A 19,710-nucleotide genomic window follows, 5' to 3' on the forward strand; every position below is an offset into this window, starting at 1 on the left:
TAAACTTGACTGGGTATGTCTTTGTTTAGACGAATACAAGGAACATCAAGTTAGCTTAGTTAACCAAATTCAATGTGCTCAGTGTTTATATGAAGAAAGTTTTGAGGAGCTCAAGCAGCTTCAAAAGAAACATGAAGATTTGCAACAAGAGGTAGAATTTTTTAGACCAGGAAGAATATCCCCTCTTTAAATTAAATCTCATCCAGGGGCCAAGGATGATAAATCAGAAATTGCTCTTGTCAGGTCTGAACAACAAGCACTAGAGGAGCAGATTAAGAGGTTAACTGCCCAATTAAATGCTGGCTTCCTGAGCCGGGTCAACCCAGTTAAGCAGGAAGCTGATGAATGGGAATACCTGTATCAGAGCGTTGCACATGATAGTGAGGCAGAGACAGAATATAGGTCGCCCCCTAGTCTTTAAAGGTATACCCCAGAGCGTGCAGAGGAGGAGTATGGGACTTCATATAGGCAGGATAGGACTTCACATATGCAGGATAGGAAGTCCCAGGTATCAATTCAAAAGATATGACACCCCAAAAGTCATTAAGTTTTTAAAAGAAACTGTTCCTATTTTTACTAAGGCTCCCTAGCAATTACTGAGCATATGGAAACATATGAACAAACTTTGGAAATTTTAGGCATTAAGGATGACTGCACAAAGATTGAATTGTTGCCATGAGTGTTTGAAAGCAGATGTGGGCAATTTTTCGATACCTTGAAGGCCTTCTATGATCAGTCCTGGAGGGAGGTAAAACATATGTGTCACATGGAATTTGGGCATTATAGAACCGTTACCTCTGCCAAGGCTGCAGCCTATAACTTAAAGTGTGGTCCTAACCAAAGCCCTGCAGAATTTCTGGCAGTATTAAGAAATGCTTATTTCCTGGCTGAGAAGGACCCCAATCCCGACCAGCCAGAATTCAAGACCCTATTTTATGAAGCGCTACCTGCTTACATAAAATTGGGACTTGCCCAGGATTACAGAAAGGGACGCTCTCTTGATTGGCTGGTGAAAGAAAGTGACTATTTGTTCTCAATCTAACAATCCAGTGAGAGCGTGATAACAAGAGAAGCCAAAAATAATCCTAAAATAGTGGCAGCCACTACCATTTCCCCTCCAAATCTAAGTTTACAGACAGAGAGGAGATCTTACACGGAGGTAGTCCAAGGTGGAGGGCCTAATGGTTCCCCTAGATTTGCACCTCAACTCCAGCAGGTGAGGGAGGACAGACAAAGGCCTAGGAACTACGGTAGTAGAAATGAAAGGGGTCAAAGGTATGAAAATGTCCATTATAGTGACAGAAACCAAAAGGGTCAAAGGTATCCCCAGAGGTTCCAGAATCCTCACCAGAACCAACAGAGAAATTTTTATAGAAACATCAATTTTAAAAGAAATTTAATTTTTCCAAATTAGGTACCCTAATTTTAACAGGAACCCCAATTTTCATAGATCTCCTCAAAATCAGGAACACCCACAATCTCAAAGGGTTAATACAGTACCCCAGGCTCTCCTAAATTAAAGGGAGACCCAGGAATCTCAGGGAGCAAGGCCATGGCGTCAGGACCGGAGCAGTAGTTTTGACTCCAAGTCTCCCAACCAGTCCCATCCAAAACATAACTGGAGACACAGGAATAGGGAGAATAACCAAAATTCCTCCTACAAGCGCATCGAACAAATAGAGGCCCAGGTAAATAAAATGGTAGAACAAATAGAACGGCTTGTAAAAAGCCCATCTTCCAATCCATCTTTTTTAGGAGCAGCTCCTGTGACCAACCAAGGGTCACAGAATTAATAAACAACCAGACCTCAAGTCATCAGGGGAGAACACTGAATGAGATGACAGGAGACATGTGTCCCATCCTTGATACGCCCACAAATGGAGAATCTAGTTCTTGGGCAAAGGGGGACCAGTTGTCGGTTATTAATTCTTCTCCTGTTTTTCAGTGTCCATCTATCCCCTCTAGTACAGTCACGTCATCGAAAATCGTTGTGATTGACAAGCCGGACAGAACGCTAACTTCTAATTGTGCTTCTGTCTTGAAACAATCCAAGAGTCCCGCCAGAAAGGATAAGTGTGATGCGTCGTGCGGTGAGATAAATGCCATGTCATTAAAAGGCCCACAGATCTTCAACCATGCTAATTTCATGTGTGAGCTGACTGAATCTGATGGGAGATATTATGCTACAGTGAGGGTGCAGGATGCCAGTGATCGTAGGCCTAATAGACACTGGATCCCAGGCTACCATCAACATGATGGTAACATACAGGAACATTTTAGCCAAGTGGTAAATGTCATGTCCAATAAGCCAAAACTAAAAAGCTTTGATAACTCACTGATTGGTGTAGGTGGAGATCCTTGGCAAGTCATGGGTACCGCATGGCTTAAACTTAAATTAGGTAGTAAGGAACTTAGACACCCCATTATTATTGCCAATATCTTTCAGCATCACATCATAATTGGGATAGACTTCCTAAAAGGCTCAACACAATAGTCGACTGTGTGAACCAAGTACTGTGGTCACAAGTCAATACCCCTATTAAATATGAGAAACTTAAAACTCCCCATTCCCAGCAACACTGCCACTTAGTGGAAGAGAGGCCTGGTTCCTTGGAAATCCATTTCAGGAATAGTCAACTTCCCGATGTCACAGTTATACAACCTGATGATAATATTCCTACAAAAAGAGACAAAGATCATATTTCTAAAATTCCCTGTGATAAAATAAAAAATATTTCTCTCCAAGATAATATACTTACCATATCTTTTCATCAGGAGGATAAACCAAGAAAAGGGGGAAATCACGCCCAATTCTTGACAGGTGTCGAAAGGGTTAACAGTGATATATTTATCCCTATCCGGGTAAATGGTCTTAATAGGTCAAAATATGCCAAACTAGATTTAAGACAGGAACACAGCTTTGTTAGCCATGGGCTGATAAAACACTTGACCAAAATGGAAATGATCCGTTTCTCCACTCCTCAGCGTCATTGGATTTCAGATGCCATTGATGATTCTGAAGACTATAATTCAATAGCTAGGTGCCTCTTAACCATCACTATAGGTAATAAGACAGCCACCCATGTGTTTATAGTCTTAGACAATCCCCAAACTCAAATTTTTTTTATCAACGATGTGTTACATCATTTTGCAACTCAAGTTGACCTAATTAATGACTGCTTATGGAGTCGACTAAAGGAGGACCCCGAGAGATACCAAAATATGGACTTAGCCTTAAAATTCCAGCAACAGATGCCTTATGCTGTTGAAGACCAGGTAGTCCAAAGAATTGTAATTCCCAAGGGCATAAATTATTTCCTACTCCCCATACAAGGAAAAAAGGGACATAAACAAAAGGGGTCAGATGCATTAGTATGCCTCTTCCATAGAATGCAGGAGGAAGGGCTGAACATTACACACACACCTTTAGTCAACACACATCAGTCCCCCATGTACATTTACATACACAATCTCTCAAATCAAGACATCGTCTTACCCAAGGAGACTCTCACTGGACTAGTGGTAGAGACAGAGTATTACACTTTTGGAGTCACTAACCAGGTGATTGGACTCATACTTGATGAATATTTATCAGAGGAGCAATTAATTGAACAATCGCTCAATTCCTTACCAGAGGGTATCTTCACCATAGAGTCCATTTATCCCTTTGATTCTAAAGATGGTACTTGTAGAATTGAAGAGACATCAATTGGCTTTGATCAACCAATCAAAGAACAAGAGTACCCCAAAGGACCTGGATGGCAGGAGAACACACATTACACACCCAATGACCTAACCACAAAACTGGAAGAGGCCTATGAGATAGGACAGCCGGAAAGCTTTCCTGGATTTAAGGAGTTAGTCGAAGAGGTGGTAGCCTTAGCCGATGCATGTTCCAATGATCTCTTAGCTGATGCATGTTCCAATGATCTCAACTGACAACTGCTCCGAGAGCTCTCCTTGAATTCCAAGAGATCTTTGCCAAGGATTCTTATGATTGTAGGACTACTGACCTACACATTTCAAGGATCCAAAGAGACCCGGATACCCCACCAGTATTTGTAAAACAGTATAGGCTTCCTTTAGCTTCCTATGAATCTCTGGCCGAGATTATCAGGAAGTTACATGAAAGGGGTATAATTAAGCCCATTCATAGCTCCTATAATCACCCTATCCTAGGTATTTTAAAACCAAACGGACAATGGCATCTGTGCACTGATCTCCGACAGATAAATAAGTGTGTTTACATGTCAGGATGGCCTGTCCCATACATACAATACCAAATTAAAAAAGAAAAAAGTGCCATTTACAAAAAAACACCAAAGTGTCAGCAGCATATCCCACCCAAAATAAATTTTTGCAGCAATAATCCTAATTAAAAAGGTATGCGCTAATAACAAACTTATACAAAGGTGTATATCATCATGCAAATAGATATGGACATCGGGTTCATTGCTCCCAGAGCACAAGTGCTGTTGCTGGTTTATAATCTGACCAGCCATTAGCTCTGGTGAGTTCATTTAATCACCTTTGGTGGTGGATTTTTCACAATTGGTTCAAGTCACTGAAGATCTATATATATATATTTTTTTTGGACACTAATATATATTTTTTTGGACACTAATTTATGTTTGGTCACTATAATTATTTATTTAAAACACTAAATGTTTTTTTGGATGATGATATACACCTTTGTATAAGTTTGTTATTAGCGCTTACCTTTTTAATTAGGATTACTGTCCCATACATAGACCAGTGTCTAGCCCAACTACAAGGATCCCAAGTTTTTATAGCCTTGGACTGTGCCCAGGGGTATTGGACCATTAAAGTAAGCGAGGAAGATCAATATAAATTGGCTTTTAGTTTTGGTAACCAACAGTACTGCCGGGTGCGTATGCCTTTTGGATATATAAATTCTGGCCATGAATTCGCTGTCTTTTATGCACAAGGGCATGCCAGATGTTTTGGGCCAATTAAAAGCAGCAGGGATTAAACTATGCCTACAAAAAGCCCAATGATGTCGCACACGGGTAAATTTCCTAGGCTACAAAGTTACCGTGGAAGGTCTAAACCCACAAAAGAAAAAGATTGAGGCGGTTCTAAAGTGTAAAATCCTTACTAATCTTAAAGAATTAAGATCATTCCTAGGTATGGTTAATTACTTGCGTAAATATATTAATAATTACGCCAAGATAAGTAAACTGTTGCTGCACCTACTGAAGAAAGACATTGAATGGTCGTGGGGTAAGAAACAGGAAGACACCATGAAGGAGTTGAAGGAACGTCTCACACAGGCCCCATGTCTCGTGTATCCAGAGGGAAGTAAAAACTTCTATCTTGAGACAGGGTTCACGCAGGTAAGTATGAGTTCCGTTCTTTATCAAAAACAATATAACGTTAGTTAGGTAATTGCCTATGCTAGTAAAACATTGTCCCTGGTAGAAATAAAATTCAGTGACTGCGAAGAAGCTCTATTATCCACCAGGTGGGCATTACAGCATTTCCACAGTTATATTCAAGGAGAGAGGATCATTATTGAAACGGCACATCAACTTTTACAGTATTTAAAGAGTGAATGTATCAGGGGAGGAAATGTGTCTAATAGCCGTATCACTGCTTGGACTTTGTCTTTGCAAGGGTGGCCTCTTGAAATTCGATATAAACAGAACAAGAAAAGTCCAGTAGCCCAGGGCCTAGCTGAGCTCCATGATTGTTCAACTAATCCTTCTACGGAAACCCCGGACACTGACTTTTTGGAAGAACAACTGTTATCTCCCTACAAGGTTTATGATGAAGAATACTCTAAACAGTTGCCATGTGTATATGTAGATGGTTGTGCTTACCATCACAAGGATGGAGAACAGCTCCAACTAGTGGCAGGTATTGGAATTGTATGGACCCAAGGTTTAACACCGATCTCTGTGGGATACAAACTTGGACCAAAAAGCAGCCAGGTTGCAATCCTGAGAGCAGTTGAGATGGCTGTAGAGTACAACATTAGAGAATATGCCATCATAACTGATTCCAGTTATGTTAGAAATAGTTTTGTAGAATATTTCCCTAGCTTGAAGCAAAACAACATGACCAAAAGCAACAATAAACCTGTAAAACATGGTAAGCTATTTTGTCAAATAGATCAGCTAGTGAGGTCGAATTAAATAACCCTTTATTTCAAATAGACCAAAGGCCACTCCAAGGTCCTAGGTGTAGAAAAAGAAGGGAATGATTTGGCTGATTCTCTAGCCAAAGAAGGGGCAATACCAGGATAATTATTAGCTCCTAGATTGTAAGCTCCAAGGAACAGGTCCCTCCTATCCCTCTTGTATTGAACTGTACTGTTGCTGTATTGTCTCCCATTATATTGTAAAGCACTGAACAAACTGTTGGCGCTATATAAATCCTGTATAATAATAATATCTACTAGGTACAGTGCAGAGAGAAGCTATCACCAGGCAACAGGCTAGAACAGCAAGTGATCCTAATGCGTTACAGTGGAGTCAAGATTCTCCTAGTGAGGATTTAATTACTGCCCAAAAAGAAGACCCAATAATTGGCTTCTTATTTTATAGACATATAGAAGATCCCAACCAAAATCCCATTAATTAGGAAATCTGCACTGGGAAAGAGGATTTACATATTTTAATGAAATCCAAATCCCAATTCGCATTGTATCAGGGATTGTTGAAACGAACCTTGAAGGGTGGTATCCAGCAATGGGTTGTCCCACTTAAATTTAGAGATCTAATGTTACAGCACGCCCACGATGCTCCTACTTCCAGGCATCGTGGAGAAAAAATCACGTATGAGATCTTTCGGGATCCTGCTTACTGGCCTCATATGTTACGTAATGTGAAGGCGTACTGCCAAGGTTGCCTAATATGCCTCCAATTTCAACCTACTAAACCAACCCATAGAGCACCTCTCCAGAAAAGGGGGGATTTGCATGTCTTGGTCAGACCTACAAATGGATTTCATTGGACCCGTAACTAAATCTTCACGAGTAAAATCGGTATATGCTAACAGTTATGTGTCTATTTACCAAGGCTACCAGGGCTCTGAGGAAGAGGCAAGTCCTCGAAACGCGTCAGACTTTTGGATGTCTAAACTCCCTATTGCGGACTGTTGCTCAGCGCGGTGTTGACCCAGCTGTTCTTTATGATGTGCCTTGACTATATTGTCGTTTGTGAGTACAACACCTACTTTATTTTTTATTAAACATTTTTTATGGTAATGCACTAGGCCTGTGCACCCTCTGTTTTGTCTTTCCTCATTCAGTATATTTGAAGACCAGATGACAACCTGACGTCCCGAGGCAGAGACCAGACCACCAGCGATAGATCCAGAGACGAGGACCAGAGGCCCTGAACATGAGACCAGACCACCAAGGACCAATGTAGAGGGAGAGACCCGCCTTCGAGACCATCCCGAGGACCCATCGTGTGGAGGATCCTGTGGACCCTGATGTGGATGTGCACGCCAGGCCAGGCTGGCCTCATTGCCAGACCAGGACCGTCGTCGGGAATACTCATCCAAGAAGCGCCCGGATTTATACTAACCGATAAACATATCATTACCCAAAAAGTTTGTGTCAGCATCGATCCAAAGACTTCTACAGAAAGACACTACAACCCACAAAGCATCCAGTGTCCGGAAATTAAAGAATGGCACACCATGCACCTAAAAAACAGCACAAGGTTGAGTTGAAGAAATTCTCATTGGAACACAAACCCAATCACACTATCCAAATGACTATTAAGAAAGATTATTTGCCAGTTGAAAACGTTGACTATTCTGAAGAAGACCATATATTATTGGACAGTAGGTCCTACTGTATTCCAACGGATATAATCATTTTTAGTTTTATCGGACTGGTTATACTATAGTTGGCAATATTGACTATACGGATAGTGAAAATATCACTGAAAATTAACAGGCAAATACCCACGGTATTAAAACTTGTCACCGGAGAAGATCAATGGCCATTCTAATCAAAATCACACTCACGATTTGCTATACATATACCTCTCTATACGTATATGTATACCAAAGAAGGGGGGATATGTGATGATTTTTGGACTCATTAAAGAAAATAATATTCCTCAAAGATAGTTCTAAGGTCAGCTGTTATGTGTCAGCCAGTTTTGAACAACTTAAATATGACCCATTCCAACCATTCCAAACAATGAAGATTGAATGGAAAAAGGCCTGTTTAAAATACAACAAGTGACTTTAACCAACCTTGGGAACCGCAAACAAAAGAGGGCCATAAATGATAATTGTGAGACACTGTCTTCCATGCATACAGCTTTGCAAGACCAGACAGAAACAATGTAAGGCATTGCAGAATATTTACTGACAAGCCCTCAAGGATGCCACAATTGCCTATTTAAAACAGGAGGTCAATATCCTGGGAATCCACACTTATCAGTTGAAATGAAGCCAATGTCTTAAGGAAAGTCATCTACATGTTTACCATGGGACACAGACAATAGACAGCTAATCACACACTCTCAAATACACTTCCCAGGTGCCATTAGACCATGAACTTTGAAACTCAATTGCCAAAGTGGATTTAAAACAAAACAGCTGACATTCTCAAAATATAATATATATACCAGGACACCGAAGTCAATTTAATAAAGACGGATACTAAAAAAGGATCAACTGAGTATCATTAAGTCATAAGGACATATGAGATGGTTTGTGATTTGGGTAAACTACATGTCAAAATAAATATGTAACAACACATATGTCTACATCAAGATATAGAGAGAGATATGACATATATCACATGATGGACTGGAATTAAACGCACAAGATCTGATTTAAAACCGTAACAAATTATGGAATTATTATATGGAGATCTGCCATTTTCAGGACAAAGGTCAGACATCAAATCACAACTCTCATATAAGGAAGATGAGCCGCTAAATCAACTAATATATATATGTACCTTATTCAAAAGAGATATTGGGAAAAGCCATTTTCATATCTCAACAGGACACGATTTTATCAATAGGGACATACTTGAGATAAAAGATGAGTCATCATTAAGGTCACCATTTCATTCATGGTATTTGACATTTGACTGCCCCCAATAGACAGGTAAAGAACTTCCAAAATAAACAACATTCTGACCGTCCAATCGTCAAACACCATGGAAGGTCTTACAAAACAATGGACATTTACCATATATATATATATATATATGCAAGACTCTCATGAAGAAGAGAGAACTTTAAAAAAAAACAGCTTGAAAAACCACTTGGAGAACAACTTGAGGCAACTTGGGAAAATATACAAGAGCAGAAACTTACTTTGAAACTATTCTTGAAAACCTGCCCTTTTTAAAGAACTTATTTTTTTTTTAGAAGTCTTTCGCCAAAGAAGAAACTTTCTGCTGCTGATTCCAATTTTTGCTCCTGGCTGACGAGAGACATTTTTTTTTTTTTACCAACTGCAATCCCTCTGGAAGACCTCAGAAAACATAATTCTGGGAGTGGTGAGAACTGTATCAGAGTATCACAACTTTTTATATATTTAAAACTGACTAGAGCTTTAATCATATTTTATTGTGTTGGTTAGAGTAAGATTGTGCAGATCTATATCATTTGCATGGTGTACGGAGATTAATTGACCAATAATTGTTCTAACTTTTTGGGTACTGATATCATATTGTGTACTAACATATTTGAAATGTTTTGCTGTGCATTTTATCAGGAATACTTTCCTAATCCCCTTTGGCCACAGGAATTGGAAACTATATCTTGAGCGCTAATCATTGAATACTAACCCCTCTAAGAACTGTTTTCGCATTGTGGTGATATACAGTACATATATTGTGTTTTAATCCCATAGAGGGTATTGGGATATATTTTTGATTGTGTGTAAGGAAGTAGTTTCATTTGTATTAATATATATATAAATATTTGTACATAAATTAAATTATCTATTTATTTATCAAATCGGCAAAATTTGTGTATATGGTAAGAAATCACATTGGTGAAAAGAACTCAAGGAAAATTATAGTGCGGTGATCAAATTATTAAGGTGTCTATATTATTGGATTATTAATTATTTGCCGTATTTAACGGTTGGAGGAACTGCATTATATTGTTTACGGGAGTCGAACACCGCCCAATTTATTTATAATTAATTATCTCGAAAACCACCACAGTCTTTCTCAGAAAAGAATATATGACAATGCCCATTGAAGTTATAGGGGATATTTGCATTTCCTGTGATAGCATTAAAAGTGACCAAAAAAACATGAAAGGGACAGTATAAAAATAACTTAAAAAAAAAAAAAAAAAAAAAAAAAGCACCCTCGCCCCCCCTCCCCCCGAGCGTTGACCCTGTGTCGGTATGTAAACAGCGGTTGCACCATGTATGTGAGGTATCTCCAGGAACATCAGATCAAGGGCGGTAATTCTAGCACTAGACATCCTCTGTAAATCTAAAATGGTAGCTTGTAAAGGCTTTTAAGCCGTTGCCTATGGATATTAAAAATGTATGCAGTTTGTCACCATTGCACGGGGCATGCAGTTTTAAAGCATGTCATATTTGGTATCTATTTACTTTGGCATACCATCATCTTTTATATTTTACCAAATAATTGGCCAATATATTGAGTTTTTGTGCATTAAAAGTAAAAAAAGTGTATTTTTTTTCAAAAAATTTGCGCTGCAAAAATTGCTGCGTGAGTACTATGTGACATATAAAATTGCAGTACCCACCATTTTATTCACTAGGGTGTCTGCTTTAAATAAATATATAATATTTGGGGGTTCAAAGTAATTTCCTAGCAAAAAATACAGATTTTTTTCATGTGAACAAAAAGTGTCAGAAAAGGCTTGGTCTTCAGGTGGTTAGAAGAGTGAATGATATGTGGCATAAACTTCTAATGCTGGGCATAAAATTCCCCCACTCCCTCAAAACAACCCCTTTTTGGAAAGTAGACACCCCAAACTATTTGCTGAGACAATAGAAGAATTTATTTTTTTACCACAAGTTTTTGGAGAATAAAAAAAAAATATTTTTTTTTGTCACACAAAATTATCACGTAAATGATTTATTGCTCACACATGCCATGGGTGTATGTGGAAATACTCCCCAAAATACATTTTGCTATTTCTCTCAAGTATGGGGGTACCACATGTGAGAGACTGTCAGGAATGGACTGGCCAGCAATGGTGGGACTCACCTGCCTTATGGGCTGCAGTACCAGGGCTGGCCAGCGGGTGCTCCCAGCAATCAGGGACTCAACCTTGCAGCCAGCCAAACACCTGAAACTGCTTATGCTGGTGTATTTAAGGGATGGCCAGACCTGCAGACTCTGCCTTGGTGTGTGTTTCTCCTGGGCCCTGTATCCTGTTCCTGCAATCCTGTTCCTGTTCCTGTCTGATTCGTTGCTGACCCTGCTCTGATCCCTGGCTTTGTCTGACCATTCTCCTGCTCTGATCCCTGGCTTTGTCTGACCATTCTCCTGCTCTGATCCCTGGCTTTGTCTGACCATTCTCCTGCTTAACCCCATACGTTCTGACCTCCTGTTATTGACCCGGCCTGCCTGACGACGCTTGCATTGTATGTTTTGTTATCTGTGGGTGGTTTGGTTTGGTTCGTTTGCACTGTGTTATGTTTTAGTATTGCACTGCGTTTATGTATTGTTAGTGTTAATAAATTATATTGTTTATATCATATCTGGAGTCTGCGTTTCCCTGCGTCAGTCACATACCTCTGGTCATACCCTGGGAGCCCTGACATTACACCAAGGCCAATCCTGACCAGAAGTGGCTGCACAGGGAAGCCATCTTGGCTTGTTGCTGGGAAAGATGGATCTTGATGAGGTTGTGTATTTATATCTGCTAGTGTTTGATGACAGAGAGTATGCTTATCAAACTCTGAAGGAGTATCCCCGGGATCAACTGCTAGAATGTATACGGCTCGCTCATGTTCTAGTAGATCAGGGCACAAAGTTCTCTGAGGTGCAACCTTTGATTCAGGTTTGTGCGGAGTTGGTTTCATCTGGTACCCCCGAATGCAGGGATGAATTTTTGCCGCCATTTAGTGCCGACCAGGTAGAGTCCCTGGTATGGTTATTAGAGGATGATGTGAATTACTTTCTGGAGCGTTATTCTGCATGTTCACCACAGGTACTAAGAGATTGTATAAACGCAGTGCAGTCATTGACCAGACAGGCTTTGTGTAAGCTCAGCTTTGTTCAACCCATACTGCAGACATGGACAGATTTGTTGCACCCAGCCTCAGTCAGCTTACAAAAACCCAGTCCTGCTTCTAATCTATTTCCTCAAAGCTCTATTCCTGCATTCCCAACAGCTCCTCCTGCCCTGCTATCTACCGCATGTCAGTACCCTGTTCCCACTCGCTGCACCTATCCTGCCTTTAACCCTGTAAAAAAGCCCTCTGTAGCAACTGTTCCCTCCTCTGTTCCATCCTCCAGCTCTTCTCTGTCTCCAGCTGCTCCATTCGTTTGCAGACCTGCGTTTACTTACAGTGCTCCAGTAGTTAAAACCAGAAAAAAACGAAAATTCTTTCCAACCAATACCATCCTGCCAGTATCCAAACCGGTGAGCCTGCCGTCTGAGAACCTGCCTTCCGTGGTTCAGCCTGGTGCCTCGGCACCCGCACTTCAGCCTGAGGTCTGTACCCAGCCTGATGCCTGTACTCAGCCTGATGCCTGTACCCAGCCTGATGCCTGTACGCAGCCTGATGCCTGTACCAAGCCTGATGCCTCTACTCAGCCTGATGCCTCTACTCAGCCTGATGCCTCCACCCAGCCTGATGCCTCCACCCAGCCTGATGCCTCCATTCAGCCTGATGCCTCCATTCAGCCTGATGCCTCTACTCAGCCTGATGCCTCTACTCAGCCTGATGCCTCTACTCAGCCTGATGCCTCTACTCAGCCTGATGCCTCTACTCATCCTGATGCCTCTACTCAGCCTGAAGCCTCCATTCAGCCTGATGAACTGATCCAGCCTGATGAACTGATCCAGCCTGATGATCCTATTAGGCCAGTTGACTCGATGCCCGCTGTTGATCCAGACGATCCGGTACCTGATGACCCGGTGCCCGCTGTCATACCTGGTGACCCGATGCCTGCTGTCGAGCCAGACGATCCAATGCCTGATGACCCAGTGCCCGCTGTCATGCCTGGTGACCCGATGCCCGCTGTCGAGCCAGACAATCCAGCGCCAGATGACCCGGTGCCTGCTGTCGAGCCAGACGATCCGGTACCTGATCCGGTGCCCGCTGTCGTGCCAATTGACTCAGAGCCCGCTGTCGTGCCTGGTGACTCGGTGCCCACTGCCTTGCCAGATGACGCGGTGCCCGCTGGCAAGCCAAATGACCTGATGCCTGGTGACCCAGTGCCCGCTGTCATACCTGGTGACCCGATGCCCGCTGTCGAGCCAGACAATCCGGTACCTGATGACCCGGTGCCCGCTGTCGTGCCAATTGACTCTGAGCCCACTGTCGTGCCTGGTGACTTGGTGCCCACTGCCTTGCCAGATGACGCGGTGCCCGCTGTCGAGCCAAATGACCTGATGTCTGGTGACCCGATGCCCGCTGTCCAGCCAGGCGATCCAATATCTGACCCAGTGCCCGCGGTCATGCCAGTTGACTCGGAGCCCACTGCCTTGCCAGATGACGCGGTGCCCGCTGTCGAGCCAAATGACCTGATGTCTGGTGACCCGATGCCCGCTGTCCAGCCAGATGATCCAATGTCCAATGCCAGCGGTCATGCCAGTTGACTCGGAGCCCACTGTCGTGCCTGGTGACTCTGTGCCCGCCGCTCCGCCTGGGGGTCCGGCGCCCGCCGCTCCGCCTGGGGGTCCGGCGCCCGCTGCTCCGCCTGGGGGCCCGAGACCTGTCGCTCCGCCTGGGGGTCCGGCGCCCGACGCTCCGCCTGGGGGCCCGAGACCTGTCGCTCCGCCTGGGGGTCCGGCGCCCGCCGCTCCGCCTGGGGGCCCGAGACCTGTTGCTCCGCCTGGGGGTCCGGCGCCCGCCGCTCCGCCTGGGGGCCCGAGACCTGTCGCTCCACCTGGGGGTCCGGCGCCCATCGCTCCGTCTGGGGGCACGAGACCTGTCGCTCCGCCTGGGGGCCCGAGACCTGTCGCTCCGCCTGGGGGCCTGAGACCTGTCGCTCCGCCTGGGGGTCCGGCGCCCGCCACTCCGCCTGGGGGCCGAGACCTGTCGCTCCGTCTGGGGGTCCAGCGCCCGCCGCTCCGCCTGGGGGCCCGAGACCTGTCACTCTGCCTGGGAATCTGAGACCTGTCGCTCTGCCTGGGAATCTGAGACCTGTCGCTCCGCCTGGGGGCCCGAGACCTGTCGCTCCGCCTGGGGGTCCGGCGCCCGCCGCTCCGCCTGGGGGCCCGAGACCTGTCGCTCCGCCTGGGGGTCCGGCGCCCGCCGCTCTGCCTGGGGGCCCGAGACCTGTCGCTCCGCCTGGGGGTCCGGCGCCCGCCGCTCCGCCTGGGGGCCCGAGACCTGTCCCTCCGCCTGGGGGTCCGGCGCCCGCCGCTCCGCCTGGGGGCCCGAGACCTGTCGCCCCGCCTGGGGGCCTGATGCCTGTCGCCCCGCCTGGGGGCCCGATGCCTGGCCCCCCGCCTGGGGGCCCGATGCCTGGCCCCCCGCCTGGGGGCCCAATGCCTGGCCCCCCGCCTGGGGGCCCGCTGCTCCGCCTGGTGGCCCGCTGCCTGCTGCTCCGCCTGGTGGCCCGCTGCCTGCTGCTCCGCCTGGTGGCCCGGTGCCTGCTGCTTCACCTGGTGATCCGATGTGCCCCTGCCCGGAGTCCAGCCCGATGTGCCCCTGCCCGGAGTCCAGCCCGATGTGCCCCTGCCCGGAGTCCAGCCCGATGTGCCCCTGCCCGGAGTCCAGCCCGATGTGCCCCTGCCCGGAGTCCAGCCCGATGTGCCCCTGCCCGGAGTCCAGCCCGATGTGCCCCTGCCCGGAGTCCTGCCCGATGTGCCTCTGCCCGGAGTCCTGCCCGATGTGGCTCTGCCCGGAGTCCTGCCCGGTGTGCCGCTGCCCTATGTGCCTCTGCCCGGAGTCCTGCCCGGTGTGCCAGTCTTTGATATCCCGCCAGTTACCAGACCCGGGCGGTGGAACATTTTGCCCAGCTAGGACTGTTTGGAGCGTCCTGAGGCCGCTCCTTGAGGGGGGGGTACTGTCAGGAATGGACTGGCCAGCAATGGTGGGACTCACCTGCCTTATGGGCTGCAGTACCAGGGCTGGCCAGCGGGTGCTCCCAGCAATCAGGGACTCAACCTTGCAGCCAGCCAAACACCTGAAACTGCTTATGCTGGTGTATTTAAGGGATGGCCAGACCTGCAGACTCTGCCTTGGTGTGTGTTTCTCCTGGGCCCTGTATCCTGTTCCTGCAATCCTGTTCCTGTCTGATTCGTTGCTGACCCTGCTCTGATCCCTGACTTTGTCTGACCATTCTCCTGCTCTGATCCCTGGCTTTGTCTGACCATTCTCCTGCTCTGATCCCTGGCTTTGTCTGACCATTCTCCTGCTCTGATCCCTGGCTTTGTCTAACCATTCTCCTGCTTAACCCCATACGTTCTGACCTCCTGTTATTGACCCGGCCTGCCTGACGACGCTTGTATTGTATGTTTTGTTATCTGTGGGTGGTTTGGTTTGGTTCGTTTGCACTGTGTTATGTTTTAGTATTGCACTGCGTTTATGTATTGTTAGTGTTAATAAATTATATTGTTTATATCATATCTGGAGTCTGCGTTTCCCTGCGTCAGTCACATACCTCTGGTCATACCCTGGGAGCCCTGACAGAGACTTTTTGGCAGTCTAGCCAAGTACAGGACCCCAAAATCCAATAAGCACGTTCAGGCTTTTAAAGGGCTTTTTTCCCTCATTATACTTCCTGACTACCTATCACAGTTTCGGAGGCCCTGGAATGCCAGGATAGCACCACTTTTCCTTTTCTTTTTTTATATTTCAAAACCTTGTGAGAAAAAATGAGATCTGCAAAATACTCACCAGGCCTCTTTTTAAATTCCTAGGGGTGTCTACTTTCCAAAAAGGGCTCATTTATGGGGAGGGGGGATGTTTGTGCTATCCTGGCATTTCAGGGCCTCCAAAACTGTGATCGGTAGTTAGGAAGTGAAACGAGGAAGTTACGCACCTTCAGGATTTGAAAGTGGTCATTGGATTTCAGGCTCCTGTATGTGGCTGGACTCCCAAAAAGTCTCACACATGTTATCCCCATACTCGGTAGAAGTAGCAGAATATATTTTGGGGTGTAATTCCACATATACCCATGGCTTGTGTGAGAAATATATAATTTAAATGGCAACTTTGTGTAAAAAAAAAAAAAAAATAAGTTTTTGTATTTTTCCAGAAACTTGTGGAAAAAAATAAATCTTTCATGAACTCAATATGCCTCTCAGCAGATAGCTTAGGGTGTCTACTTTCCGAAAAGGGGTCATTTGGGGGTGTTTGTACTATCCTGGTATTTTAGCGCCTCAAAAAATGTGATGGGCAGTCAGAAACTAAAAGCTGTGTAAATTCCATTATCTATAGCATAGTTTGTAGACACTATAACTTTCACACAAAGCAATAAATATACACTTATTGGGATTTTTTTAGCAGAATACATTTTGGCCTAAATTTATGACGAAAATTTAGTTTTTTAGGATATTTTTATGACAGAAATGAGAAAATATTGTTTTTTTCAAAAAAACATTTTTTTTCTCAAAACATTTTTTGTTTACAGTGCCAAAAATAAAAAGTGCACAGGTGATCAAATACCACCAAAAGAAAGCTCTATTTGTGTGAAAAAAGGACATAAATTTAATTTGTGTACCGTATTGCATGACCGCGCAATTGTTAGTTTAACTAGTGCAGTGCTGTATAGCAAAACAATGGCGTAAATTGCAGTATCTATACCAAAGTTTGTAGACGCTATAACTTTCACACAAAGCAATCATATACACTTATTGGGATTTTTTTTACCAAAAACATGTAGCAGATTACATTTTGGCCTAAATTTATAACTAACTTTGAGTTTACTATATATATTTTTATAGCCGAAAGTAAAAAATATCTTTTTTCTTCAAAATTTTCAGTCTTTTTTTGTTTATAGCTCGAAAAACAAAAAGCACACAGGTGATCAAATACCACCAAAAGAAAGCTCTATTTGTGTGAAAAAAAGGACGTAAATTTTGTTTGGGTACAGCATTGCATGACCGTGCAATTATCAGTTGAATTAGTGCAGCACGGAGTAGCAAAAAGAGGCCTGGTCATTAACCACTTGCCATCCAGAGGATTTACCCCCCTTCCTTACCAGGCCTCTTTTTGCTACTCGGCGTTGCACTAATTCAACTGATAATTGCGCGGTCATGCAATGCTGCACCCAAACAAAATTTACGTCCTTTTTTTCACACAAATAGAGCTTTCGTTCAGTGGTATTTGATCACCTGTGCGCTTTTTATTTTTCACGCTATAAACAAAAAAAGGCCAAAAATGTTGAAGAAAAACGATATTTTTTACTTTCAGCTATAAAAAAATGTAGTAAACTCAAAGTTGATTATAAATTTAGGCTAAAATGTATTCTGCTACATGTTTTGGATAAAAAAAATTCCAATAAGTATATATTGATTGCTTTGTGTGAAAGTTATAGGGTATACAAACTATGGTATAGATAATGCAATTTACGCCATTTTTTTGCTATACAGCGCTGCGCTACTTTATTGGACAATTGCGTGGTCATGCAATACGGTACATAAATGAAATTTATGTCCTTTTTTTCACACAAATAGAGCTTTCTTTTGGTGGTATTTGATCGCCTGTGCACTTTATATTTTTTGTGCTATAAACAAAAAAATTTTTGAAGAAAAAAACTTTTTTTGAAAAAACAATATTTTCTCATTTCGGTCATAAAAAATATCCAAAAAAACTAAAATTTTGTCATAAATTTAGGCCAAAATGTATTCTGCTACATATTTTTGGTTAAAAAAAATCCCAGTAAGTGTACATTTATTGCTTTGTGTGAAAATTATAGCGTCTACAAACTATGGTATAGATAATGGAATTTACACAGCATTTACTTTCTGACTGCCCATCACATTTCATGAGGTGCTAAAATGCCAGGATAGTACAAACACCCTCAAACGACCCCTTTTCGTAAAGTAGACACCCTAAGCTATCTGCTGAAAGGCATATTGGCCCTGATTCACTAAGATGTGAGTGTAATAGCAGAGACTGACCATTCAGGCAGACTCCGGTCAATCAATCAGTCGTCTGACCAGCGTCTAGCAAGCTCATTGACGAGCGTCTATTGACTACTTTGCTATCACTGGCACATTTTTAGGTGCAATACCGGATATGTTCGCTAGATGGCGCACAAGCGCGGGCTTTATTTACATTGGCGTTTTCATGATGGCAAAAGAATTCTTAGAATGTTATAAATACACCTGTACACCTGTATTAGAATTTTCTATTTTCTTCTATTTATTTTCTTGCTGTGTCTCCAAAATGATCAGGAAACTAATGCATTTACTAATGAATGTCATACATTCTGTACTCAAATGTTAAACATTTACACACTTATATCTCAAATAATTTATATACTTCTAATTTCCCAATATAATTATATATCTTCATTCTCTTTAATCACGTAACTATTCTATGGTAAAGACAAGTGCAGCGCTATAAATGCATGTGATCAATAATGAACGCATGTAAAAACCAAAAAGTGCAAAGAATTGCAACAATGATGTAATATTGTAAATGGTGCTAAAATAAGTTCATAGAATCATTCCTGAATAATGGAATGTCCTTCGTGTGAGAGTACCAACTCAGAGAGTGCCTATGAATGGCACGTGTGGTCTCTCCGTGACGGACAGTAGTGCATGAACTCGTGAAAGGTAAACCACCCTTGGGACTGGTCTACACTCACCAGAACAAAAGTATTAATGTGTATGGGTTATACACTCCACACATCTGGGGGTGCAGCGGTATGCTGGCAGTTATGGGTTAGTCATCCAGCTCCATCCATCCATCCATCAGGGTGGGTGCCCAAATGGTCCTGGGGAGGAATTAGCTCAGCCACAGGAGCCAGAAAGGTGCTCAATAGTGTAGTACACTGTCACAGGGGTGGATGACCTTTCACGAGTTCATGCACTACTGTTCGTGGTTATATTTATCTTGTGTAATACCATTTTAGTAGTCTATATAATTTGACCAGCGCTCGCTCTATCATTTTCAAACAATGGAACTATTCTACATTATAGCTCAAACTGTCTCCCACAGTGGTTTAGTGGTTAGAGCTCAGAACTTACAGCACTTGGGTCATGGGTTCTAATCCCGGTCATGGCTACATCCTAAAAAATGGAGATCAATTTTCTGGGTTGTGTCAGTGCCAGGAATATTGATCAAAAAATTATGATTTTGCCTAATGACTAGAAAGTGGATGAATGTACTCTTCTGCCAATTAGGAAATGTGCCATTTTCATGCCGTGTATATTTCATTGTAACATTTTTCTCTTTTAAATCTGTCTCCTTATACAACTTGACCCCCTCCCCCACCCCGCCATCACCTGTCCCATATGCAAATCTATGGATCACCGCCCCACTCTTTAACTATCTATTTACTGATCAAGTGAATGTGTCTCATTTTCTATCAGCTACAGCTCAGATCTCACATTATTATACAATTGCTGATTGTATCTC

At 43.5% G+C, this 19,710-nt stretch overlaps 1 protein-coding gene across 1 annotated transcript in view; it reads left to right on the forward strand.

The window, feature by feature from the left end:
* The window catches only part of TMEM167B (transmembrane protein 167B), a 186,495-nt gene extending 176,530 nt beyond the window's left edge, over positions 1 to 9,965 (forward strand). The window contains exon 3 of the mRNA XM_089686474.1: positions 7,044 to 9,965. Within this exon, the coding sequence (XP_089542600.1) occupies positions 7,044 to 7,141 (98 nt within the window). The 3' untranslated portion in view covers positions 7,142 to 9,965. The remainder of the gene's footprint in view (positions 1 to 7,043) is intronic.
* Positions 9,966 to 19,710: the final 9,745 nt, after the last annotated feature.

This window comes from Staurois parvus, unplaced genomic scaffold, assembly GCF_062004578.1.
Source record: "Staurois parvus isolate SC_StPar_1 unplaced genomic scaffold, SC_StPar_1.0 ptg000399l, whole genome shotgun sequence".
In the NCBI taxonomy this organism is placed as follows: Eukaryota; Metazoa; Chordata; class Amphibia; order Anura; family Ranidae; genus Staurois; species Staurois parvus.